Source organism: Mus caroli, unplaced genomic scaffold (genome assembly GCF_978045245.1).
Source record: "Mus caroli unplaced genomic scaffold, Mus_caroli_1 scaffold_18, whole genome shotgun sequence".
Lineage (NCBI taxonomy): Eukaryota > Metazoa > Chordata > Mammalia > Rodentia > Muridae > Mus > Mus caroli.
In genome coordinates this window covers 63,710,302-63,736,493 of record NW_028227273.1, presented here as the reverse complement: position 1 = coordinate 63,736,493, position 26,192 = coordinate 63,710,302, and the positions used below count along the sequence as shown (strand labels likewise).

Genomic DNA, 26,192 nt, shown 5'->3' with positions numbered 1-26,192 from the left:
GCAACCCTTTTCCCTGCTGAGCCATCATCTCACCCTTTCCTCAGAAGTCTTTCTTGGGGGACTTCCAGCTTTTTAGCCTTGTAAAGTTTTGTAGATGCAACAGAGGAGCCTTGAGGGTTTAGGTACAGAACTGACATCAAAATTTGGGTTTTAAAGGGAGTTTTATTTCTTTGTTTCTCACGATTCTAATTGCTATATGGAGAGTAGATTACAGTGACCCGAGAAAGGACACAAGGTTTCTGATAAGTTGTAGCTGATGGGATCTGCAGGTAAGACGTTAGCACAGAGAAGTGTGTCGGCCAGAGAGGGCCAGCTGCTGTGAGCGATGAGGCTGATGGATTTGAGATGGAGTGGTAAGGAAAGGAGAATATGGAGACATGACCCCCAGGCTTTTGTGTTCAGCTTCTAGGTGCATGCTGTTGCCAGTTCCATGAGACAGTGGAAGGGCAGAAAACGGGGTTTATTTTAGTTCCTTAGGAAGTGCATAGATGGAACCTTCTCTGTCTGTGGCTTAGACCTGGAAACCTGACCAGGGCAATGTGGGAATGAAGAGTGAAACAGTTGAAGAAACAACAGACATATGCAACAAGCTGGGCTTTAGTGGGCTGTGCCTCCTCCTGTAGAGGGCACCTACTACACACCCTAGGTACTCACTTCTGCAGTTGCTAGTTCTCACACATATTAATTTGCCAACCTATTTGGACCAGAGGAAGCCTCTGAACCTGTCCAGGGGAAGATTTTGCCATTTTCCATGGGTCTGAGGCAATGGGTTTTTTTTTGACATGGTTGTGCCCATGTCAACAATACATATTCACCCAGTACCACAGGATTCATCTATCCACATCAGAGACTGTCTGTCTGTCTGTCTGTCTGTCTGTCTGTCTCTCTCTCTCTCTCTCTCTCTGTGTGTGTGTGTGAGAGAGAGAGAGAGAGAGATGGTTATCTTGATCACCATGAGAAAATAAGAATCCGGTCCAGAATTTCCCATTTCATCTATTAACAAAGCCAGAAGAGAATATTCATAAAAGGAGTTTAAATAAATCCAGCTGCATTGAAATGTGTTTTCCCTTTAAGTAGGGTATATGGTGACTATATTGCAGGGTTTTGTAACTAAGTTTGTTGGCTCTTAACTCTTGCTTAAGCCAGTGCTTTCTTAGACCATTTGCTCAGGGTAACATCCAACACCTACAATTTTATTAAGGTTTTAATCAGAAGGCTGAAGTTTAGTTTATGATTTGGCCTGCTACTGCTCATGGTTTTATAGCTTTTTAAGGTATGATACCTGGGTTGGTAGGGTTCTAGTGTCTGATACACGTAAGCTGGGAAGACGGGGGAGGGAGCTGAGAACTCGCTTCTGTCAAAGGAAGTTTTTATGCAGTGCTTTGAATGAACCAAACTTTTGAGGTACAGGAAATGAATTTTTATTTATAAGTGGGTTGAGATAAAACTCTTGGCAACATTGTTTTTTCCTGTAGCTGACTGCTTGAAGCATGAAGTACTTTTTGGTATGGATACCAAAGAAAAGCTTCCTGTGGCAACGGAGAGTTGAAATGTGTGCTAAGGGCAGTTAGGGTTTGAAGACTGGAGAGGAGATGTGGAAATGTCGAGAACCCCTCCTGTATATAAGCTTGACATTTCTGGGTCCTTTGGTGGCACTGCTGCAGAGGGTGAGCCCAGCCGTGTTTCAGAATAACTTGCAGCCCAAGACCCAGCTTCGGTACAAACTTTCAGCTACCCAACCCCACCATGTCCCACTCGGTATGGGATGAGTGGAGATGAGGAGCCATGCTTGCTGCCATTCACTGATCTCTCATGTCTGCAGTGGTGATGGAGAAGCCTTGTTACAGCAAGCCAGGTCACTATTGAGTAAGTTGGAGCAATGCCATGAGTTTCTCATCTCTAGTGATGATGGAAATAGAAATGCATGGATTTTGCTCACTCATGGATATAAATGCTAACCCATAAGGGACCCAGAGTCCTTATAAAGACACTGAATTGTTAGCGCTTCAGAAGAGTAATTGGTAGGTGTTTTATGTGTGATTGAATGGCAGCATTTTTAGATTTATTTATTTATTTATTTATTTATTTATTTATTTATTTATTTATTGTGTATGGGTCTTTGACCTGCATGTTTATCTGTATGCCACATGTGTGCCTAGGGTACCTGCTGAGGCCAGAAGAGGTTGATCCCACGGGGCCGGAGTTACAAATGTTTGTGAGCTGCCGTGTAGGTGTAGGAATTGAACTTATCCCTTTGGAATTGTTCAGTCACTTCTTCAGCCCTGGCTTTTTAGTTTTGGAGAGAGGTAGAGGGTAGTGGTAAGGAAGGAGGAAGGGAGGGAGTGTCAGACATTTCTTGAGGCCCATTTTGTTTTGGGACTGGTAAGCTGTAAAAGACAGATGGGTGTAACCATGATTCTCACTTTTGTTTTTGTTACTCTTGCGTGGTTATAAACTCATAGCTATCTTTTTCTGAGGCAGTGTCTTATAGCTATTTTATTTAACTGAGTTTATTAGTTAATCATCTAATAAAAAACTTTTTTTGTTTTGTTTTGTTTTCGAGACAGGGTTTCTCTTTGTATCCCTGGCTGTCCTGGAACTCACTTTGTAGACCAGACTGGCCTTGAACTCAGAAGTCCGCCTGCCTCTGCCTCCCGAGTGCTGGGATTAAAGGCGTGCGCCACCATGCCTGGCAATAAAAAACTTTTAAAATAATTATGTAAAAAGATTATTTTTAAAAGAATTCTAATAATGTTTTGGTCTAGGATTAAAATGGAGGAAGGGGTACAGTTTTGCTGAGACTTCCCTCATTGTATCTGTGTGTCAGGGTTGTTCAGGTTCCCTCCCCCATCCTCCTGTCTTGGCCTATAGAGAACATGCAGTATGCACAGGTCTAGCATTTTATGTTATTTTATTTTATTTTATTTTATTTTATTTTATTTTATTTTATTTTGTTTTTTCGAGACAGGGTTTCTCTGTGTAGCCCTAGCTGTCCTGGCACTCACTTTGTAGACCAGGCTGGCCTCGAACTCAGAAATCCGCCTGCCTCTGCCTCCCCAGTGCTGGGATTAAAGGCGTGCGCCACCACGCCCGGCTCCATGTTATTTTATTTTATTTTGAACTTTGGATTTTCTCAGTGATGGCTCAGCAGAGTGTTTCCGTCTTGTTGCTAACTGGCAAAAACAGTACCAGGGTTCTTATTCACTGGTGCGGTGGGCCTGGACCTCGCAGGCTGCTTTGCAGTGAGAACTTGACATTGTATGTCATGTCTTGAAAAACAAGCTTCCTTTCTTCCCAGTTGATTGATCTCCTTTCAGAAACTCATCCTGCTTAGATGGTGAGAATTGCGGAAAGTGAGTAGCAACAATGAAGTGGATTAGCTGATAGATTTATACTTTTGAGTATACCATTAACAGCACTGGTAGAAAGCAAGGAGTGCTAGTCCTGATTTCCTCATGTGTGGTAATGGAGTCTAGCTTTCCTGTTTATTTTAGAATTATAGAAAAACAAGTTTTGCAAACTTTAGTCCCTGACCAGAAGCAAGAAGCAGCAGCTGTCTGTGGACCCTTGGTTATCACCGCCTTCTGGGGCAGCTCTAGGACGCCCTGTCACCTTCTGGGGGGTTCGGGGGGCGGTTCTTGAGTCTTCCTGCTTCAGTCCTCTCTGGGTGTGGATCAGGAAGCAGGTACTGCATGAAATAAATGTGCCGAGCCATGCTCTGAGGCAGGAGGGCAGGGGGCAGCAGGGAAGGTACGATGACCCGGGGGCACAAGCATTTCCAGTTTCTTGTGCCTGAGTAAAGTTGGTATCTGTCTGTCTCAAGGATTTGAGGACTCTACTAGGTTCCATTTCAATGTGTACTAGATTCTATTCCATGTCGTTTCAGCCTCGTAACATTTCCTGTTGTATGGTATATGGTTGTGGAAAGACACTAACCTTTGACATAGGTGTACTAATAAGATGGTATAAAAGTTTATATATATATATATTTGGGGGGGGGGTTCAAGACAGAGTTTCTCTGTATAGCCCTGGCTGTTCTGAAACTCACTCTGTAGACCAGGCTGGCCTTGAACTCAGAAATCCACCTGCCTCTGCCTCCCGAGTGCTGGGATTAAAGGCGTGCGCCACCACGCTTGGCAAAAGTTTTATATTTTATAACATGCAAAGGGCATTATTTTATCCTATTTATATAGCATTTTCTTGGTAATTGACATATAATAATACTGAAATAAATCATTTTTTAAATGTCAAAACACTGAGTAAGAAAGTGTCTCTATCATACTGAATGCACGTTCGTGTAGAACTTGTTGCTAAACCATTCGTATAGGACCTGCTTCTGGGTTGGGGTTTCATACATAGCAGAGCAGCTCCCTCACTGTGATCTACTAAAAGTCAGCCCTCAACACAAGAGTTTGCAAAAAGAGGGGAAAAAGAAAAAGAAAAAGAAATTGTCTAGGAGATATATACAGGAAAGAAACAGCACAGGACTGGGTGGACTTGACCTACTGGCCCCTCCCTGAGTCCTGGGGTGGGGGGCACTTCCCATCCATGCCTGCTCTATGCCTGGGGGCAGGAGCTGTGTTGTCAGCTTGAATTGAACACTAATTAGAAAACCAACCTCCTTGTGTTTTTATGTCTGTTGTAAACTAAATGCAGCCCATTTCTTTTCGCTGTTGTGGTCATTTCTTTTACATCTATCCTCATTACTGATAATATATGTGCACTCACTGATTTTTGCCATTTTTAATGTGTTTTTTGTTTAGGGTGCTATTTTTTTGTGCTGCTATTTTCCTTCTGACCTCTCACCAATAGGTCTCAATCTCCCCCTCCCCTTTCTACTGATTACTCTTGAAGAACATCTTTGTGTATTCAAAGTTCAGTATTAAAATCAATCTCTATCCTTATCTGAACCACAGAGGGTATTAATATATAACTTGAAAGTTTAAATCATGCCCATGGTTTTATGTTTGTTTTTTCATCAGTCATTCACTTCTGCGCTTTGCTTTTAGTTACCCACAGTGGCCTTCCTCCATTGTTTCATGTGACTCTGACCCTAACATTAATGTTTTCTAGTGGCTGCTCTGATGTAAGGGCTGCAATTAACCAGTTTTCTTACCCTTTTTTCTGTAGATTTTCAAAAGAAACAACCAGATGATGATTCCACCCCAAGTACAAGTAACAGCCAATCAGATTTGTTTTCCGAAGAGACCACCAGTGACAACAACAATACCTCTGTAACCACGCCAACTCTTAGTCCCAGCCAGCAGTCGCTCCCGACAGAACTGAATGTAACTTCACCGAGTACAGAGGAATGTAAGTATCTGTGAGAGTCGTAGAGCAGCCCAGGAGCATCAGCGTGAGAGCCTTGCTCAGGAAGGCTTAACTCAGATTCTGTATAGACAAGTGTGTGGGTGTGGAATGCTGTGCTGTGCAAGTCAGTAAGTGCAGCCACTCCAGAGCAGGTGAGGTCTTCTTAGGACCAGCCTTCCAGCGGTTAGCAGCTCTGCCTTCACATTAGAACCCACTGGGAATAGTTAAAGAAATCTTTTTTTATTACATTTTTGAAAGACTTGTGCATGTAGGTGAGGTGCACTTGCATGGTTATCATAGAGGGCAGAGGACAGTGTGCTGGAGCCAGTTCTCTGCTTCCACCAGGATTGGAACTCAGGTCATCAGGGCTGCATGACAAGTGCCTTTACCCATGGAGATATTTCACTAGCTCTCCACAGAGGATTTAACAAACAATTTTAGTTTTTTATTATCATCCTTGAGCCTAATTTAACTCTTCAAAGAGAAGGAAGCTCAAAGATTCAGCCTTTAAAGTCTGTGGAGAATTCTGCTGTACAGCAAGCATTTAGAATCACCAGTCTTGGGAACGTCAACCTGACCTAGACTTAGATTGAACTCTTGCCTCTGCTAACTGGCCTTGACTAAGTTTACACTTAGGTAAGAAAACACAGGCTGTGGGAAGAAAGTAGGAGATACTTTATTTTATTCGTGTTTAATATTTTACTGCGTGCATGTGCGAATGTGTGTGTTTTGAATATGAGGATGTAAGCGAGTAGGTATGTATTTCCTGTTAGGCTAAGGGACCTGGGGATTGAACCCAGTTAGCCAATCCTGTGTATAAGTGCCTCTATCTATTGAGCCATACCACTGGTCCTCTTGCTACCCTTGTATGTGATACATAGTCGTTATAATGCTACAATGATTTCTTGTGGGACACAATGTAACTCATAGTATTTGCCTCTTATGCTTTCCTTAAGGTTGGAATTTATGTTTCAAGCTTAATGGCTATTTAGAAATGTAATAGTTTAGGCTATCAAGTCTACTAATTTGGGGAAGGTTAGCAGGGAAAAAAATATTTGTTTAAATACTTTCACATGTTATTGTATTCAGTTATATTGAGAATATAAAACAGAAGATCTTTAGAGAGTTTATTGTTTAGCAGGGACATTTAATTTAAATCAGAAGATGGCAAACAGGAGTGATTATTCCCCTTTTTCCTCTCAAAGCAACACAATGCTGAGAGACTGAGAGGACTGCTAACATCTTATATTGCCCAGGGCAACTCTACACTGGAAGTGATCCAGCCCAGTTCTGCCGGGATGCTGGGGTTAGAAGCCTGACACATTCTGTGTATACTTAATGTTAGTAGGTCAGCGTTTGTAGTAAATGCTATTGAAAGGCACTGGCTCACTCAGAAATGGTATTGAAGACAGAATGCTGTGAAGAGACACTTCACACATGTAGTGTGAACTGTGGAGAAAAGCTGCCTGGAGTTTCTCTTGGCTAGTGACTCTTCATTCATGGAGAATAAAGTTGGAAAGTTAATGATTACCAAGCTTGAATGAATGTCCAGCCAAGCTACTGGGACTTTGAACAATAGCTGTGGTTCTAATGAAGAGACAGTGATAGTGTCACTGTCCTTTTGAAGGAGCAATCTGACAGTATTGTGAACAGGGATAGGTTATAACATTCCAGAAAAGGAGATTTTAATATTATAACTTGTTTAATGGACCTAGGAAGGGTGTGAAAATCATTTCAGAAGAGAAGAAGGATGTTAACAGCATGTCAAGGAAGTAGATAATTTAGCTTCCTCCTTTCTAGTTTGGATGGCCTTTCCTTCCCTTACATAGTTGCTTTGGCTAGGACTTATGTAGAGTGCTGTATAGAGGTAGCAGTAGAGTAGAGAGCCTTCTTTTCTTCTTTCAGATCCTAGAGAAATGGATTCAACTTCCTCATTGGTTATGCTGTTTGCTGTGTGTTTGGCACATATGGCCTTAATTGTGTTATTGTATAATCTTTTCTATATGCCCCATTCATCAGAGCTTTTATTGTGGAAAGTGTTTATTTCTCCTGTACTTTGGGAGTCTCATTCACTAGCCCAGTTGGTCTCAAGCTCATAACAGTACTCCTGTGTGAGCCGCCCCTGAGAGCTGAGGTCTCGGGGAGAGCCGCAGTGCCTGGATAGGATGCTGTGTGTTACTGTCTTTTCTTTGTCTGCTATCCCTTTTCTGCTGGTGTGGTACACAGATTCACTCACCGACTTGCCAATCGTGAACCATCCTGTATCCAGGAGCTGGGTCTTGTTCATAGTTTGTAACCATTGTGGGGTTGAGGTCGCTTGTATTAAGAAAATGTATGGGTTGTTTTTATCAGAGATAGTAATTTTCCTTTTTGTGTACCTGTCCTTGTCTGCTTTGGTGTTGAGGTAATATGATCTTATACATGAGTTTGAGAGAATTCTTCCCCTTTAAGTTTTTGAGGTGGGTTACAAATGTTTGGTGTTGTCTTCTTTTAGAGGTTTGGTAGACTATGCGGTGATGCCGTCCAGTTCTTTTTTTGTTACTAAGTTTTGCTGGCTTACAATAGGTCAGTTTAGATGTTCTATTTTTTCATGGTTTAATGTAGAATTTGATCATCTTCTTTGGGTTTCCAGATTGTGGGTGAGTAGTTATTTGTAACTATTTGAACTATTTGTAATAGTTCCCGGTGATCCTTTGTATTTCTGTGCCACCTTTTAATGTTTCTGATTTTATTTATTTGACTCTAATTTCCTCCCTTATTTTTATTATTGTTGATTTTTTTTTTTTAACTTTCTTGTACTTCTCCCACCCCCAACCTACAGGTCTTAATTTTGTTTCTGCTTTGGTTCCTCCTTTCCTTAATTTCCTGATAGGTTTTTTGTTTGTTTGTTTGTTTGTTTGTTTGTTTGTTTTTTCCAGCTCCTTAACTATCCTTTTAAGTCGTTTGTTAGAATCAAATCTTCTCTCACCTGAGTTTGGGTTTAGCTCTTATTCTATTGTTGTCCTGTTTAGTTTTGTGTCAAATTGACACACGTTAGAGTCATCTGAAAGAAGGGAGCCTCAACTGAGAAGATCTGGCTGCAGGGCATTTTCCTAATAGTGTAGCAAGCTCCTGGGCTGGTGGTCCTGGGTTCTATAAGAAAGCAGGCTGAGAAGCCGGGCGTGGTGGCGCACGCCTTTAATCCCAGCACTCGGGAGGCAGAGGCAGGCGGATTTCTGAGTTCGAGGCCAGCCTGGTCTACAAAGTGAGTGCCAGGACAGCCAGGGCTATACAGAGAAACCCTGTCTCGAAAAACCAAAAAAAAAAAAAAAAGAAAGCAGGCTGAGCAAACCATGGAGAGCAGCGCTCCTCCATGACCCCCTGCATCAGCTGCTGCCTGCAGGTGCTTGCCCTGCTTGAGTTCCTCTCCTGGTGTCCTTTAGTAAAGGACTACAATGTGGAAGTGTAAGCCAATAAGCCCCTTTCTATCCAGTTTGCTTTTAATTGTGGAGTTTTGTTTATTTAGTAGTAACCCTAAATGAGACAAGTTGTTCAAGCTGACATCAAATTCTTGACTTTTCCTTTAATATATGACATTATTCCCCAGTTGATGCTATGAGAACATTGTTGAGCTGTTCCTAAATTTTGGCTGAGATGTCCTTTGCACCAGAGATTTAAAAATGGAGGTTTGGGGTGGGGTGTTGAAGGTAAATCTCACAGTGAGCCTGGACTTGTCTCATATTTGTGGTCTTCTGCCTCTGTCTCCTGAGTGTTAGAACTGTAGAAGAAAGTCACCATTTCTAGGTTCTAATGCCTCTTAACATGTCCTTTATGGCCTATTGTTGGCTCTGGCAAAGTCTGAGCTGCTCTGTGCACTTTGCTACCAAGTAGATAAGCTTTTTATTTGATTTTCCAATTAAATTTCTAGTAATCTGTAAGGGGAGCCAGTTTACCCCTTTTCAGATTGGCTTCTGTCGTAGGACAGATATTGGACAGAACAGGCCAGCAGCTTCCAGTAAAGTGTTTGGAAAATATTACCTATTAAAAATATTTTATGGTTTCCTGCTGGGCTGGTTTTAAGTGAAATATGGAGGGCGATTTATTTACAGCTCTCTCTGTATGTGCCTTTTTCTTCTCTTTTCTCTAATGAAGCTTGAGGCATCAAGCCGTTTATCAGAGATAATTATACAACAGATGGAGCTTTTCTGATATATAATAGTCTCAAAGTGGAAGATTCTCTCCCGTAATAAAGAATGCCCAAACTTTAAATGTCTCTTGATTTTAATTTAAGGTTTTTTTCCTCTAGTACATTTATTTATTAGTTCTAAGGCTGGTTCTACAGAGCTTGCTGCTTTCACTAGGGCCTTGTTCTCATAGATTGATACTTTGCAGTGCAGTCGGGATGCCCGTTAATGTGCTTTATTGAATCAAATAGCTGTCATTCAGGAGTCATTGTGGACCATCTTTAAGTCAGTTCTTGTCTGTATGCAGGACTTGAGTGTTTGCGTATACAGACTATTTCTGCTCTACCTTGTTGAAGTTCCTGCAGTGTCAGTTGACCTTTAACCTGTCAAAAATAAGAGCCAATCAACGTGCAAGCACCATTTGCAAGAGCCTCACCTGCTGCCACAGTTCCAGGCAGTCGCAGGGACTATGACTGCAGTTTCAGTTTTTGGGTTAACAGAATGACATATTTGCCTGTTGATGTTCTTTTCCTGTTTAGCCTTTAGGCTCAAGTACTCTGATAATGTCTTTGTTAAATATAAACATAGAAAATTGTAGAAGGGAATTCTCAAACTTTATATTTTGTGTTGTCCTACTTTTTCCTGCCCGGGAGTCCTTCCTTTCCCACTTGACTGTGCTGCCTGCCTGCTCACACCATAGTCTCTGTGTGTGCTGCCTGTGGGCTCATACCACAGGCTTGATCATCAGGTTGGCTGCTATGGTTTACAGCGTTTAAGCCAAAATAGACAATTAGTGTATATATCAACAGCCATGCAACTCTAAAACCGTTCTATTGACAGTTTTACTGCAGCTTTAAGACTTCTCTTCTCTTCTTTTCTTTTTTTTTTTTTTTTTTTTTTCCAAGACAGGGTTTCTCTGTGTAGACCAGCCTGACCTCAGAACTCAGAAATCCACCTGCCTCTGCCTCTCAAGTGCTAGGATTAAATGTGTGTGCCACCACCGCCTGACAGCTTTAAGTTTCTATGCCACTATTATTTATGTTACTCTCCTTTTTTAAAAAAAGATTTACTTATTTATTTTACATATATGAGTACACTATAGCTGTACAGATGGTTGTGAGCCATCATGTGGTTGCTGGGAATTGAACTCAGGATATATGCTTGCTCCAGCCATGGGCCATGCTCTCTCCAACCCCGCTCTCTCCGGCCCAAAGATTTATTTATTGTTAAACACTGTAGCTGTCTTCAGACACACCAGAATAGGTGTCAGATCTCTTATGGATGGTTGTGAGCCACCATGTGGTTGCTGGCATTTGAACTCGGTGGGGTGTGGGGTGCATGTGGAGGCCCCAGATGGACACGGGGCGTCTTTTCCAGTTGCTCTCTGTCTTTGTTTGTTGAGAGCTTTGTTACTTGAGAGTCATGGATCCAGAGCTCACCTGTTAGCTAGTCCAGCTAGGCAGCTTGATCCAGGTTTCTGTCTCTGCCTCTGTGAAAGAGCCGGCCTTATAGGCAGGTGCTTAACAGCACCCAAATTAGAACTGGGCACTGGGGATCTCAGCTCATGCTTGCACGGCAGGTTCTTACTCACTGAACCAGCCATCTCCCCAGCCCTAAGTTTGTAACAATCAATTTTAATTTTTTAACCACTTTATTTTTTATTTATTCATTTCATTTGTTTATTGACATCCCAAATGCTGTTCTCCTTACCAGTCTCTCCCTCAGAGTCCCTCCTTCCCACTCCTCCCAAATTTTAATTTTAAGTTACCTGTAGTAGTGTTTATAGTTCCTAATTTGCCTCTGTGATCCTGTATGTAGTTAACTGGAAAAAATTTAAATCTGGGGAGATGCTGTTGCCAACCCTGTTTTTATAGGACTGTATCCATAACCTCTTCTCGCTTCTGCTATTTCCACAGTACAAAACAACCTGCCAGATGAGTGCCAGTGGTGTGAGGTCTGAGATGGGATTCTCTCGCTGACTCACCACTTGCAGTGCGGGCATCCAGGTTGTTTTTTAAGTAATACTTTACTCTTTGAAAATGGCATGCACACATGCATTGTATTGTGCCGTATCTATTTCTCACCCCCTCCCCATTCTTCCTTCCCACCACATTGCACTCCTACTTTCATGTCCTCTCAGATTCTTAACTTTGTGTCAGATTTTCTCCCAAGCCAGCCCCTAGTGTGGCAGTCTGCCTGCTTCTGAACCCAAACCACAGCTTTGCTTTGCCCAGAATTCACCGGGCACTCACAGAGCCATTCAATTCATGCTCCCTGTGGCCAGCTCAGAATCATTTCATTTATGCTGACTGTTTCCATTACGGAACTCCTGGACTACTTACCTGTGACACTCATTCTCAAATTGTCTTTTATTGTTACCTTTAGGCTTGGCTTCTCATCTCTCTCTACCAGCTTTGAGACCAGGCTCCAACAAGCAAAGCCTCTGTTTTATACTGTTCCCCTCACCTTCAGAGCGCCTAGCATGGTGCTTGTCTGGGCAGGGTTCAGCCAGTTTTTACTTTAAATATATATTGCTTTACTGTCAGTTTTTATACTCTTTAGAACTACTTTATATGCTTGGGCAGTGGTGGTACACAACTTTAATCCCAGCATTCAGAAGCAAAGGCAGACAGGTCTCTTGAGTTTGAGGCCAGCCTGGTCTATGGAGAGTTCCAGGACATCTAAGGCTACTCAGAGAAACCGTGCCCCCCCCCCCAAACAAACAAACAAAAAAAGAACTAACTATTGCTTGAATTCTCAATAGCTCCTATTTAACTTATTTAATGCTTAATGGTAGAATTTAGTAATCTCAAGGCATAAGAATTTTGAAGTTTGTGTGTGTCTTTGTGTGTATTCATCATTTTGAAGTGACATCTGTCTCTTCGTGCCTGTCTCACTCTGGGTAGGTAGCCATCTGCTTCTTGTCAAGGAAGTTTGTATCCATGGTCTTAATTTTATCTTCTGAATTTCTCCTTTTAAGTTTCTTTTCTGCAAGAGAGAAGACTAGAGAACTTCTAATATTTACTGTCCAGGGTCTCTAAGGCCTGAAACATAACAGGTTTGTTTCTGTAGTCTTCCCTGACAGCAGCTGTAAGATTGTCCACTTATTGCTGATCTGACTCGGGTTCGAAGCAATCTTGTCACTGTGAGTGCTTTGCAGATTCAGAGAGGGACTCAGAGTTGCCTTATTAAAAGCTCTGTGCTTGTCTGAAGGTAAAGGCCACAGTGAGCAAGCACGTCATGTCACATCAACACAGCCTTTGCAGCTGCCGTGTTTTTGTTTGGTGTAGGTACAGGAAATGGCTGGCACTGATGACCTTAAGGTAATCCCATGCTTTATTTATGACAAAATGTTTGGCTGAAAAGGCATAAGAGAGGCATCCACTTGATGTGCTAGAAGTCACATTTTAACTAGGCAGAAATATATTTTGTGTTTATTCAGTTCTCTGAAAACAGCTGCCAGGATCAAAACCAAACCAAACCAATCAACCAACCATATAGCTTTCTGCTTTACAGTCATCTCCGCCGTTGCTCCATAAGCTGCTTCATGTTTCCATCACTAGAGTGATAGACATCGCTTTAGTGAAGGGCTTTTAAGATTTCAGAATACCAGTGCAGCCCTTTGACTACATAATTCAAATTGTGACATTCCCAATTGCTAATGGCAAAGAGAATTCCCTAAGACCTGGCGGTGTGGCCTGTGTGCAGCAGGGCCTTTCATACAGAGACACTTGGACACACTGCCAGTACTAGTGCAGTGGAGGGACTGAGCAGTGAGGTAGAGAAGCCCTGTTCTTGGTTCCTTTTTAAACTGTACCAAGACAGCACCTTTGGTCTGGATAGACATCCTTTCATTCTTCCTGAAGCCTCTTATTAACACAAGGGACTCAGGTCACTTCCTTTTCCGAGGAGGGCAGCTCTTTGTAGTTCCTATTGCAGATAAGATTTATGAGAATGCTCTTAATACTTTTGTTTTTCTATGTTTATAAGTGTTTTGCCTGCATGTATGCATGTGCACCATATGCATGAAGTGTTCTTAGAGGCCACAGCAGGCATCAGATACCCCAGTATACTCCAGTTAATGGTTGTGAGCCGCCACTGTGTAGGTGCTGAAAACCAAACCCAGGTCCTCTGCAAGAGCAGTCAGTGCTCTTAACCTCTGCGAAATTCTTCCAGCCTGTTCGATTTTTTTTTTTTTAAGAAAATGAAACAAAACAATTAAAAAAAAACAAAACAAAACCGCCCAATGCTGAGTGTCACCATCAGTGTTACGAAAATCATGCTTGTATTGATGGTAGAAATGCAAATAATCAAATCCCATTTGGGCCTTAGTTAAGCCTGTAGAATCAGAATCAGAGCCTAAATTAGACAGATGACAGTCCCTGATTTCATATCCATATTAAATGTACTTTGTTATGAGGCAACAAAAGCAGTGTCTAAAATTAGAAAAAAAAATTAAACTTTCCTCAAAGGGGCTTTGGTTTTGATCCCCAAGATGACATTCATTGCTTCTTGTTCGGAGGCTTTGTCACGTTCTCATCTGGAAGAACTGATGCTGCACACATTGCGCTGCTTACCTGCAATGAGTGGCCCTGTGAAGCACTGTGGTCATTCTAGGTAATGGCGGAGCCAGAGTGTCTAGGTTGAGATTGGTGACTGCATTCCTGTCACTCAGCTTGATCTCTTTACATGTTAGCATTCTTGATTAGTCTCTGCCAAGAGTAACATGAGGGGCTTGTCTTGAAAGGAGGGAGGGAGGATTTGAAAGTCTAGCAACTTGAGTTCACTGTTGTCTTCCGTCCAGAAGTTGTAACCTGTGGTCTGAGGACCTGTGGCGCCGTGTCAGAGTGCCTTCTGTCTTGCAGAACTTGAATGCTACCCTTTAAGCCCAGCACTCTAGGTTATCAAAATACTTGTGTTTCATAAAAGTAGTTTTGTATTGAGATATAACTTTTTTATTTAAGCGAAACATTAATGTCTTTGTGTGTTTAAATTTTAGATAAGTTCTCAGTCATTAGAGTAAGTGTAAACAAAAGCTCGGTCACTTTAACTGTAAACAGGTTACTTGAGGACAGGGTTTAGGAACTTTCATGTTAGAGCAACATGTAAATGTGGTTTAAAACAACAACAACAACAACAACTGTTTAAACTACTGTGACAGTTGTATCTATTGGATGGTTTTTGGCTTGAATTGTTTTCATCTCAAGTAGAAAGGTGTTTGAACACTTGTGTGCGAGGCACTTTGGTGCTCTTCCGGCCAGGAGAGAGCATGGCCTCTGATCCTAGTGCATTTGCCTCCACTGCTCCATGGAAGGACCCAGGAGTCTTCGTGTGGAGAGCATTCCTGATTTAGGTTTGTTTCATGGGAAGGTGTTGTGGGAAAATGTCATTTCTAGTGAGCAGACAGTGTTGTAACTGCACACATATTCACTTTGTTTGTGGGGATGTCCAGTCACTCATTACATCTTCATGGTCACTTGTTTTTTTGTCAGTAGCTGATCAGTTCAGATCCAGTTATGTAGATAGATCAGGCACATTCCTGCTGATTATAGTGACTTGTGAATTGCAGCTGTAGGGTGATGGTGATGGGGGTGGGGGGTGGGGGGTGGGGTGGGCACGTCTTTTCTGAAAGGGCATTGTTTCTTCCGCAGTCTAGTCTGCCCCTGCTTGTTACCACTGTCAGTGCTGTGCTATTTCAGAACCAGCATATATGTGTTGAAGGCTTTCAGGGGGGCACTACTTTATTACTCAAGAAATTGATTTGAATATTTTATAAGTTTTTGTTTTTCACATGACCATAGCAATGTAGAAGTTTATGTTTGCATTGCTCGGCCTCCTCCTTTGAAAAGCTTCATCAGCAAACTGAACTCGGAATCTCTAGAAAGGGGAGAACATTGTGGCTGTTGGCTCTGTCTGAGGTCATCTTTAGAATGGAGAAGTGGGCTGCTGGACCATGGACAACGTGTGGATAGTGAGGGAGTGAGATTGACCAGCTGCTTAGAAATGGAGGATACATTTCTAATAAGCCCACAGGCCTTTCGTTGGGAATTAATTAGACACTGTTATGTAAATGTCATGTTAATTAAGCAAGAAAATTGAAGTGTTGTAAATCTGCTCAAAGAGTGGATATTTTTGTGTATTAATGTTTTGCAGTTACCTTGGAAGGGCTGATAGTAGAATATTTGATTATTGGGCTTCTGGCAATTTTAGCTGACTGACTCCTTGACAGTCCATTTTTTTCTAATTGATGTGCTTTAGCGCATGATTTAACTACAGGCGATGAAAGCTGGTTGAACCAGGAGCCAAAAATAACCAGCCGTGGTGGCTGTTTTAACAAAACCATTTAGAGTACACTGTTGGTCTCTACTGGGCGATAAAGGAGAAAGGCTCTTTTTCATATTTGTTTTGCCTTGTGTTTTGAGTGCTGAAGAGCGTTGCTCATCAAGAGTAGCTGTCCACTATGCCCGTGCTTTCTACTCTCCTGGTCGGCTGTGCAGTTGACTGCACTATGAGGTATCTTGAGCATGGCTTTTTTTACATACTCAACAACTCTAGGAGACTGAAAATTTTCAGAATTTTGCTCTTCACTTTGGAATGTGAGTGTTGACAGTTAATGGCATACCTTTTTTGTAGTCCTGATTTTTACAGGTTACAGTAGTGGCTGTCAACATAAGTCAAGACTCCTTTGAGGGTCGAGCGACCCTTTCACTGGAATTGCCTAAGACCATCAGAAAACACAATTCATAACAGTGGCAAAATTGTAGTTACGGATTAGCAATGAAAATAATTTGGGGTCACCACCACATGAGGAACTGTATTAAAGAGTTGCAGTATTAGGAAGGGTGCGAACTTCCATGCCACAGTGAGTGACTGGGTTAGTTCCATGTCTTCAACCCCAAGAACTGAAATCAGTAGTTTTCCCGGAAGAACCACTGCTGTGTTGGGTATACTGTGAAATGTCTGCTTGTTGGGAACACAGCTGAAGTCACCATTTCATAGTGTTCTTGACATGTCACATGTCAGTGTCAGCTTAGAAACAGCCCTGGAAGAAAAGGAAAAAATATGCAGACTTCCTGATTACAAAGCTCAGGCAGGCTGCCCCAAGCATTCTTCACTTGTAAATTACAAAGGAAGTGGAGAATGATGGCAGTTTAGAAAGGAGTCCTCTGAGTATAACATCAAGTGCAATATGCTAGTCTGTTAGTAAACTCCTCTAGATAATGAAGAATCTTGGAAACGTTGGTTATTCACTTTAACTAAGGAAATAAAAAAGCATACATATCGGTTTGCCTGGCAGTTGAGGTTGATTTTGTGAGACAGGTCCTTGCTGTGTAGCCTAGGCTGATCTTCAACTTGAAATACTCCTTTGTCAGCTTCCCAAGGGCAGAGATTGTGGCCATGAACTACCTAGCAGTTAAGCTCGGGAATCATTTGTGTCCCTGAAAGCCTGACCTAGGGTTTTGTTGCTGAGAGAAGCGCCATGACCAGAAGCAAGCTGGGGAGGAGATGGTTTGTATGCCTCACAGTGTTGGGGTTCATCACGGAAGAAAACCAGGACGGAAGCACACGCAGGGCAGGGTCCTAGAGGCAGGAGCTGATGCAGAGGCCGTGGAGGGTGCTGCTTACTGGCTTGCTTGACTTGGCTTGCTCTGCCTATTTCTTTAAAGAACCCAGGGCCACCAGCCCTGAGAAAGCACCACCCAAAATGGGCTGGGCCCTCCCCCATCAGTCACTAATTAAGAAAATGCCCTATAGCTGGATCTTATGGGGGCATTTTGTCATTTGAAGTCCGCTCTTTTCAGATAACTAGTTAGTGTGTCAAGTTGAAATAAGACCAGCCACCACAGAGCCCAACATATTAAACAAGAGACCTTGTGACTTTAACATATAAACACTCAAAGGCAACTTTCTGAAGCTGCTACTGTACAGTGTGCAGATGTAACAGCCAATGGCAGTGACTGTAGCTTGTGCTGTGGCCATCACTTCCAAGCCTCCTGGTTTCCCAAAGAGCATCATGTTCCTAGAACCTAGGTGCTCTGTGTCCAGCGCAGAACTTCCTCCTTTATCTATAAAAAGGATCCTCTGGGCTTTTTAGTGGGACACACTCTGGTCTGTGCCAGCGTCTGGGCTCCCATCTTGGAACTCTGAGCACTAAAATTAATGCCTTTTTGGCATCACTAGTTGCCATGAGCCTCCGTGGATCCTGAGGTCATGATTTTAATTGCCCTGCTTATGAATGTATTTACTTTGTTTCTGGTCTTCACTGGTGTCCCCCAGAGTCACACACTCTGTACTGAGTATTTCATCCTGCGTAGAACAGAGATGGCTGGAGTCAGCTGAGTTGACAGTGGGGTAGGCACAGGTGCTATGGTGGAGTGGACACCTTTATTTTGACCCTTGCCATCAGCTCTCAGTACCACCTTGTTTACTGGAATCACATACAATATTTTTCTTGTTGTTGATAGAAACCCTTCCCATAATTATGTATATTTAACAGTTGGTTTGTAATTAATTGTATAATAGCAAATATTATCCTCTTTACTGGATAGTTGTCCCTCCCCACCCCTTCAAGGCTGTGTGGTTTGGCTGGGTGGTGGCACACACCTTTAAGCCCACCACTTGGGAGGCAGAGGCAGGCAGATCCCTGTGAGTTCCAGGACAGCTTGGTCTACACAGCAAGCTCTAGGATGGTCAAGGCTACACAAAGAAACCCTGTCTCAAACAAACAAACATAACAAACAGTGTATGTGGTTTAGGTGACACATAGTTAATATAGGACACATGGGATGCTCTCAGGCTTTTGATCTGTGTTTTAAAGTGTTTCATAGGTTACTGTCTGTCAGAAGAAGTTCTCCATTTATAATGTTGCCCAATTATCAAAGCTGGGCCATATTATCATTGCCAGTCACTCTTGTCAGTGTCTGGTGGCTCAGCTGTGCTAGTGTGTGTGTGTGCTTTACTCTAATGGCGTGAATGCATTGGACTGGGCTGCTGGGTTAACAAGCTCCCTGGAGAGCACTGCTGCAGCGCTGCATGCTGAGCTGTGCTCTGGAGCTATAAGGTTATTTGCATTTTTTTTGCCAGAACCTACTGAGATTTATTGACTAGGAATATTTTTTAAGAGATAAACTCTTAACCTTCAGGTGAGGTAAAATTTCTTTCATGTGATAATTACCTGGGCATTTGCAGGCATTGGGTGTTTGTTCATTCATGAGTTCCAGACACTTTTTATTGTTCTGGTTCCAGTACTTGTCCCTCCTCCTAGTTTTCCTGGATGGCTTATTTGATGTCCTTTAAGAAAGTGTTCTGATACACTCTCACTGACTTCTCCACCAAGTCTCCAACCTAGAAGTGTACACAAGTCTCCTGCTCATCTGACTTACTCCATAAAGAGTTCCAGAGTTAGCGCTTAGGTACCTGTGTCTCAAACAGTTATTTTATGTCTGTATGTTTTTCTTTCAAGTGTACATATACATATATATGTATATGTATAAGCACTGTATATGTGCCTACAGAGGCCAGAAAGAGGGGATTGGATTCCCTGGCTGGGAATCAAACCTGGGTCTTCTGAAAAAGCAGCAGCTATCGTCAAACCCTGAGCCATCCCCAGCCCCAGGAGTCTGTTTTTATAGGGTCTCAGAATATGTTCTAATATTATAATCAGATAGTTGTTATATAATTCATTCTAATACAGCTTGAACATCCATCTTTCATCTTGTAGCTTGAGGTCCTTGCCATCCAGGGAAGTTAGGACAGGAAGTCAGGGCAGGAACCTGGTTGCAGAGGCCGTGAGGGAATGGTGTTTACTGACTTGATCTTCGTGGGTTGCTCACCCCGCTTGCTTACACCCTCCAGAACCACCTGCCTAGGGTTAGTGCCACCTACACAGTGGGCTTGGGACCTTCCACATCAGTCAGTCATCAATACAATGGACCTCAAGCTTGCCTGCTGACTGTTATGGTGGAGGCATTTTCTCAATTGAGGTTTCTTCTTACTCAATGACTCTAAGTTGTGTCAAGTTGACATAAAACTACATAAGACAGTGCCCCTCATTCAAACACCCAAAGTGTTCCAAAGTCAGACTTGGGAGACAGAAGAGATAAATCTATATTTGACCTCATGTCCTGGGCCACTAAAATACTGTGTTCAGTTAGCTCAGGGTATGTGTACAGGGTTTGGGTGAAGTATAATGGAATATGATGTTCAGTCTTGGGACTGCCTGTCCTCAAGATAACTTTAGGTAATATTCCAAAACCCACGAAAAACAACCAACCAGCCAACCAACCGACCAGCCAACCAACCAGCCAGCCAGCCAACCAACCAACCAACCACCCAACCAGCCAACCAGCCAGCCAACCAACCAACCAACCAGCCAACCAGCCAACCAGCCAAACAAACCAACCAACCAGCCAACCAACCAACCAACCAACCAGCCAATCAACCAACCAACCAACCAACCAGCCAAACAACCAACCAGCCAAACCAACAAACAAAAAACCCAAATACAAAACATTCTTGATCCTAAGTATTTTGTATAAAGGATTCTTAGCCTGTTCCATTCTTTGAGGTCCCTTTATATTATACCTCCATTAAAAGGTTTTAAAAATCTATTTGCTTCCCTGATTTAATCCACCAGCTCATGTTTTAACTCCATGAGTGTTGTTAAATGTCCACGGTGATGAGACCCAGCAGAAAGCCTTATTGCAGAGATAGTTTGCCATGAGGTCGCTGGCTTTTGACAACTTTTTTGTTCCTTTTTGTTGTGAGAGAAATTGGGATGTTGCCATTGACAACACACAGCAGAATCCACGGGCGTGGGCCACAATGTTTCGGGGCCCTAAGTCAGAGTGTAGAGCAGTCTGGAGAAGATGGACCCATGTGGGTGGCTCACTTTCAAAACCCAGGAGCCCTTCTGAGCACCTCGGAGTTTACTGTATTTTGTTTTAGTATATTTCACTATATTTCTTTGGTGAAGGTGGCATTTGCAGGAATAAACATTCAGTTGAAATACTCTCCCCTGCCTTCTGAGAGACCTTTGGAATTTTCCTAATTTTTCTTGCCTCATTTTCAAATTCTTGCATTTTCCAGGTGATGTTGGTCAGTAATGCATGCCCTTCCCCTTGACTGCATGGAACCTTCATTACCTGTTCTGTGCTCTGGCACTTGATTCTTTTCCATGCAGCCACTTACTGCTGCTGTACAGATCCTTAAGTTCATGCGTTCTGTCTTCCCGAGTAAGCTGCCGACCTAATCTGTGCTTACACCGTGGGGGTGTGAGTGCTTTTGGAAGCGAACAGCACACTTTCTTGGTTCTTTCTTCCCTTGAAGGATATTCCTTCTTGTCTTACGCCTTGTGAGGGTTGTTGGCATTATGGCCTTGGTAAGGAAAGAAAGGCAGGGTGATGGCACACTTCCCAGTTTGGATCCTCAAATCCCTTTCCCCATGACCTTGCAGACACTGCTTCCAGCAACAGGTTGTGGAGCTCTTTCGTCTTTCCTCCTCTTCAGTGAGTGATAAAGCTGTCTGTGTCAGTCACCCGACAAGACTTTTCAGAATATCAGGTAGCGCTGCCTGTCTGTCCTCTTCTGTTCTCTTCGTTTGTTGTCACCTGTGTTGCTTTCCCAGGACAAGCTGAACGTTACTGACTTTCATATTTGTACAGCAGCTTCTTGTCTTCCAAGTTGGGATGCCATCATTGAGAGGTGTTGGAGGGTAATCAGTCCCAGCTTGGTGTTGTGTTGCTAGGCCTTCTCCTACAGAACACTTTGCAAGCTGCCTCTGCTGACTAAGCTCTACACCGTGTCAGATCTGCGCCCACCAAGACCCCATGAAGATGCATCAGTCACACTTCTTAGAAGAAAACTAAGTGTTCTCCCTTGATCAGCAGTGTTTCCTTTATATACTCAAACAATCCTTAGGTCTTTGCTATTCCTTAGGGAGTAAGTGCACTTCTGTGAGGCCAATTTTACAGTGGATTCCAAGTACAGTAACCACTGAGATTTTAAAAGGCCATATGCCTCCTTGGTTGCTTTGTGGAAGAGCTCAGCTCCCCCACATTTGGGTAATTTCTTCTCTCCTAGATCTGAATTCTAGTTAAATTTTTCTTTAACTTTTCAGCATTATGCAAGACTTAAGAATGTTTTATGAAAGGCACATTACATTCTGTAGAAAGACTGGAACTTTATAGAGCTGATTGCTAAGCTACAATATCAGCACTTTAGAAGACTGTATGCATAGTCATCTCCTTCCTGCTACGACTGCCAGCATGTCTGCAGGGGGAGCCTGTCCTTTGTCGGCTTCTCTTGTTCATCGTGGCAGCCATGGGCATGTGGAGGGTACCTGACTGATGTGCCTACTCTCTTGTTTTTAGGTGGGCCCTGCACAGACACAGCTCATGTCTCATTAATCACACCAACCAAAAGGTCCTGTGGTGCAGGTATGTACACCATCTTACCTGAACTCTACCTAGAAATTAGCCACTGGTTCTAGTTTGGTATGTATACCCCAGGAGATTGTCTAATTCTTTGCATCAATTACAAAATGATGTATTTTGTACTTGAGATTGGGTAGAATTTGGCTAGAAGTGAGAGAGATGTTGCTAAGAGGCATGCCTCCTGCATAGTGCTGTCAGCTAGGTCCAACAAAGTGGGTATCAACATTTACCAACTTGTTAAGACCCCAAGGATGCTAAGATATAAAACAGGCATGAAATACAGAGTATTGCTCAGTTTGTCTAAGTTCTAGATTTCGTAAAAACAATGTTTAAATGCTAGGTGATGAAAGCGTAAAGCAGCTTTATAAGGAAGAAGATAGCGACTTGCTACAGTGTCTCAGGAGCTTGTAAAAGTTGTTGACACCAAAGCTTGGGCTCTCCTGAATGCAGTCTTTTTGGAGGGACAGCTGAACCCTACCTACACGGCTCAGTCATCTGTGACATTTTTATTAAACATGAAGTCATGAATCTTGTAGACCTTTAAAAAGCGGACCTAATGCCCATGGCTCCCTTAGCCTATAGCTTAATTTATTTTAAATGGTTTGCCTTTCTTGTAACGCTACCTACTGTTTAAAATATCTCAAGGTTTGTATTCATATTATATTGTTTTCCAAAGGTCACAGTTGAGATGTTCTTCATAACTTAATTCAGTCCTTTTAAACTCTCAAACAGAAGCAGCATAAACTGTTTGCGTGTGCAGCTTAAAGCCTCAGCTCCTGTGAATACAGTTGATGAGGACTTGACGCACAGTGACTCAGAGCAGCATCCAGGTGTGGATGCTTAAAGAACATGATTTACTGTTTTCTTCCAAATGGCCATCTTTGAGGCAGGGGTGTGTGTAATCGTCCTGGCATGCCGTCATTACTCCTGTGCACAGTGAGCAAGCTCTGCCAGGAGAGGGGTTTCTCTGCCTGATGGAGGCACAGAACAGTTGCCTGGGGTGTTGGGAGACCAGCTCTGCAGGTGGTTCTCATTATGAAAAGGATGGTGGGTGCTCAGGACACTGTGGATTTCCTAAGATGACTGATGAGTAGTCCGACAGGACTTGAATGTCAGTCTTGCATGCTCCAGTCTGTGTTGTATTACATTACACTTTACGTTTTCATTGTATGCTGTTTTGTTTTGGTTTGTTTTTTCTTTCTTTCTAACTTACAGTAAGAAAGCTTGTCATTGATTAAAATTTGGAAAAACAAAAACACAGATTTGGTAATAGTGTTTAGTAATGTACTTTATAAATGCTATTTCTAAAACTAGGTCAGTTTTTTTTTTTTAATTTTGCTTCTTACAAAATGTGTGTGTGTGTTTAAAGTAAGTTGACATTTTAAATTTGTTTATCATCAATAAAGTGGAATGATAAGAATTTCTCACAAGGTCAGTGTAACAAGAGGATTATTTGTAGCTCACAGTAGATATTGAATAGTTCATTGTTGTTATTTATAACTGTAGTAGTTATTTTTTTAATGTTATCAAAATACCTAGCCAGAATAAGATAGGAAAGAAAGATTTTTTTTAAGTCCAGTCCAGCAAGGAGGCTGTAAGGTGTGGGGCAGAGCCTTCTGCCATAGTTACAGCAGCACCAGACACACACGGGGTTCCATGCTCTGAATTCAGCAGCCACCTCAGCTCTCAGAGGGGCTGTGAGTGGCTTTTCTTTAACCATAGCTCTGTAATTCTTGAGTTCTGTGTGCCTATAAAAACCAACACCAGTGGATGGTGCCAGGTTCTGCCAGCTTGGGAAGTCGCCAGGCCCCCTCTTACCACAGCTGATAGTCTGTGCTGGGTGGCTGTAGTCTGTGCTGGGTGGCTGTAGTCTGTGCTGGGTAGCTGAACCCTACCTACCTGGCTCAGTCTTCAGGCACTCATTTTAATGTCAGTCTCTAAAGAGTGTGAATTTGCCTTTGTCACTTTGGAATCTTTGATGAATGGAGCCTTGCCCTCAAAGCATCTTTTCTATTGTGTCATTTCCTTGTGAGGGTTTTTTCCTTTAATGATTTTTAACCCCTCCCCCTCCTCCCTTTTTTTGTTTTGTTTTGTTGAGACAAGGTTTCTTTTTAGTCTTGGCTGCTGTGGACCTCTATAGACCAGGCTGGCCTTGAACTCAGAGACCTGTCCACCTCTGCCTCCTCCTGCTCCTGGCATCCCTAGTGTAACTGCCTGGCGTTCCCTGCTTACCAGCTGTCCCTGTGCTGATCAGCCTGCCTCCTAAGTTGCTGGGACTAAAGGTGTGAACCAGCACCACCAGTTGATGGTGTTAATCACCTCCATAGCTCAGTTGGTCCCCAGTTCTAAACAGTGTCGTGTTCTTTTTGCCAGGCTGTGCCTTTATCACATCCTCCTGCCTTTTGCTTTGTTTTGTCTGTCTCTGATTTTTCACTCTAAACCCACTGAATGTAGTGAGCAGTGGCCACACCACAGTGTGAGTGTTACACTCTCTTGAAGTTGCCTGTGCCAGATAAATTAATCTGTTGGTTTGTTCGTTCTTTTTTTAAATCAGCCTCTTTCGAATATTCAGGACTCAAGCAAGATGTAGTTAGATTGTTTGACATAATGTTTGTGGTCCAGTTCCCTGCAGAGTCCCATCTGAAATCCTGGGAGCTCAGTCATTACATCTCTCCGTTGGTCTTAGACTTCCATCAGAATGGCCCCTAAAACTCTGCTGGCCCATTCTAAATTCCTCCCTACTCCTTTTCAGAGCAGCCCACAGTCTCTTGTTCTGCATTACTTTCTCACCACCGACCAAATGCCTGTGAGAAAAAGATAAGGGAGGGAAGGCTCATTTTGGCTCCCTGTTTCTGTAAATGTCAGTCTCCCATGGTGGGAGGCTGCGGGAGAGGACCCTGGCTGCTCTTCCCATGTGCTGGATCCGGAAGCAGAGTTTAAGGCAGAATCAGGAGCCTGGAGCTGTAGCCTTCAGAGGCTCACCTGAGTGACCTGCCTGCATCAGGCAGGCCCCACATGCTGAAGACTCCATAGACTCCAGAATGGCTTCCTGCTGGGAACAAACCATCAGAGCATGAGCACTGAGGGTCTTCATCTTGAAACTGTAAAATAATGTGTTCTGTGTGCTGTGACACCCAGTCTTTATATTTTAATAAGATGTAGTTAACGAGAACTGTCCATGCTCAGTGTCATGCTCAGTAACTGCATGTGCTGGCCACCTTTTTTTCCCTTCATACTAGGAACTGAATATTCTGTTTTCAGGTATGTGAATGATACAAGACAGTTGAGTTCTCAGACATTTCTATGCCTCTGTGTAGGTGAATGGTGACTTAGCTAGGAAATGATTGCAACTTTCTAGTATAGAAGAGAAGCATCTCCTGAGAAGCTGATAGAGGTTGAGGCTTCTCAGCATGGGCATTAAAGGTTTTAAGTCAGTGAGGTCTGTGCTGCAACAGGCAGTTGTGGTTAGCCAGACTCTCCCACTGAGCCTGACTGGAGGACAAGGCTTCTGGACTTTGAGAAGTAAGTTAAGGATTTGCTCTGAAAACTGCAGTTGATGCTGCCATCTTTTCTCTTTCTCTTGTTAACTATCAGCATGTTCTGATAATTTTGCTTCTGAATCATGTTATTGCTACATGACTGGACTGTCCTTTTAATCTTTATATCTAGGTCCTTAAGAATAGGGTTCATGCTTCTAGCATCCACTCTGCTGTGTCTCCCGAGGATCTCCCAGACAGATAATGCTTGTGCTTGAGGGGAGTAAGCACGCACACGTGCTGCTGTTTCTTCAGAGCTGTAGCTTGAGACCTGAGATCCAGGAGATCCAGCTAAGCTAGCCTCAGGGTTGAATTTGTAATGACCCTAGAAAAGACTCCTTTGCTGGGTATGGTGCTCACCCTGTAAAACACTTAGCATGTGGGTCATACGGCTCTCTTGAAGTTTGATGTCAGTCTGGGCTATAATTGAGACCCTTTAAAAAGGAAGCTTCAGCTGGAATACAATAATTGTGTGAGGCAGTGGTGTCTGAATAAGGGCACACATGTAGCCTGTGAGATGTGAGGGAAACTAGTAAAGGACTACCTCAGCCTTTGAAGTTCATGTCTGTTCCTTCTCTCTGTCTCTTACACACATACACATCCATACATATGATTTATAAGCCAGATAGATCTATATACACATAAATAACATATTCAAGCGTAGAAACATTTTTTAGATAAGAAAGGAACTGTGAAAAGGTGTGTTTCTTTTTGTTTGGATCTAAAGGTCAGCTTTAGATCTGTTGCTG

The 26,192-nt window shown here is 42.8% G+C and overlaps 1 protein-coding gene across 2 annotated transcripts in view; it reads left to right on the top strand.

Annotated features, from left to right (window-relative positions):
* Positions 1-26,192, top strand: part of Zfand3 (zinc finger AN1-type containing 3) — a 202,550-nt gene that overhangs the window by 132,059 nt on the left and 44,299 nt on the right. The window contains exons 3-4 of one of the 2 annotated variants that reach the window (XM_021186522.3): positions 5,131-5,313; positions 21,845-21,910. In XM_021186522.3, coding sequence (XP_021042181.1) covers positions 5,131-5,313; positions 21,845-21,910 — 249 coding nt within the window. The remainder of the gene's footprint in view (positions 1-5,130; positions 5,314-21,844; positions 21,911-26,192) is intronic. The other variant, XM_029471010.2, reaches the window with a different exon arrangement.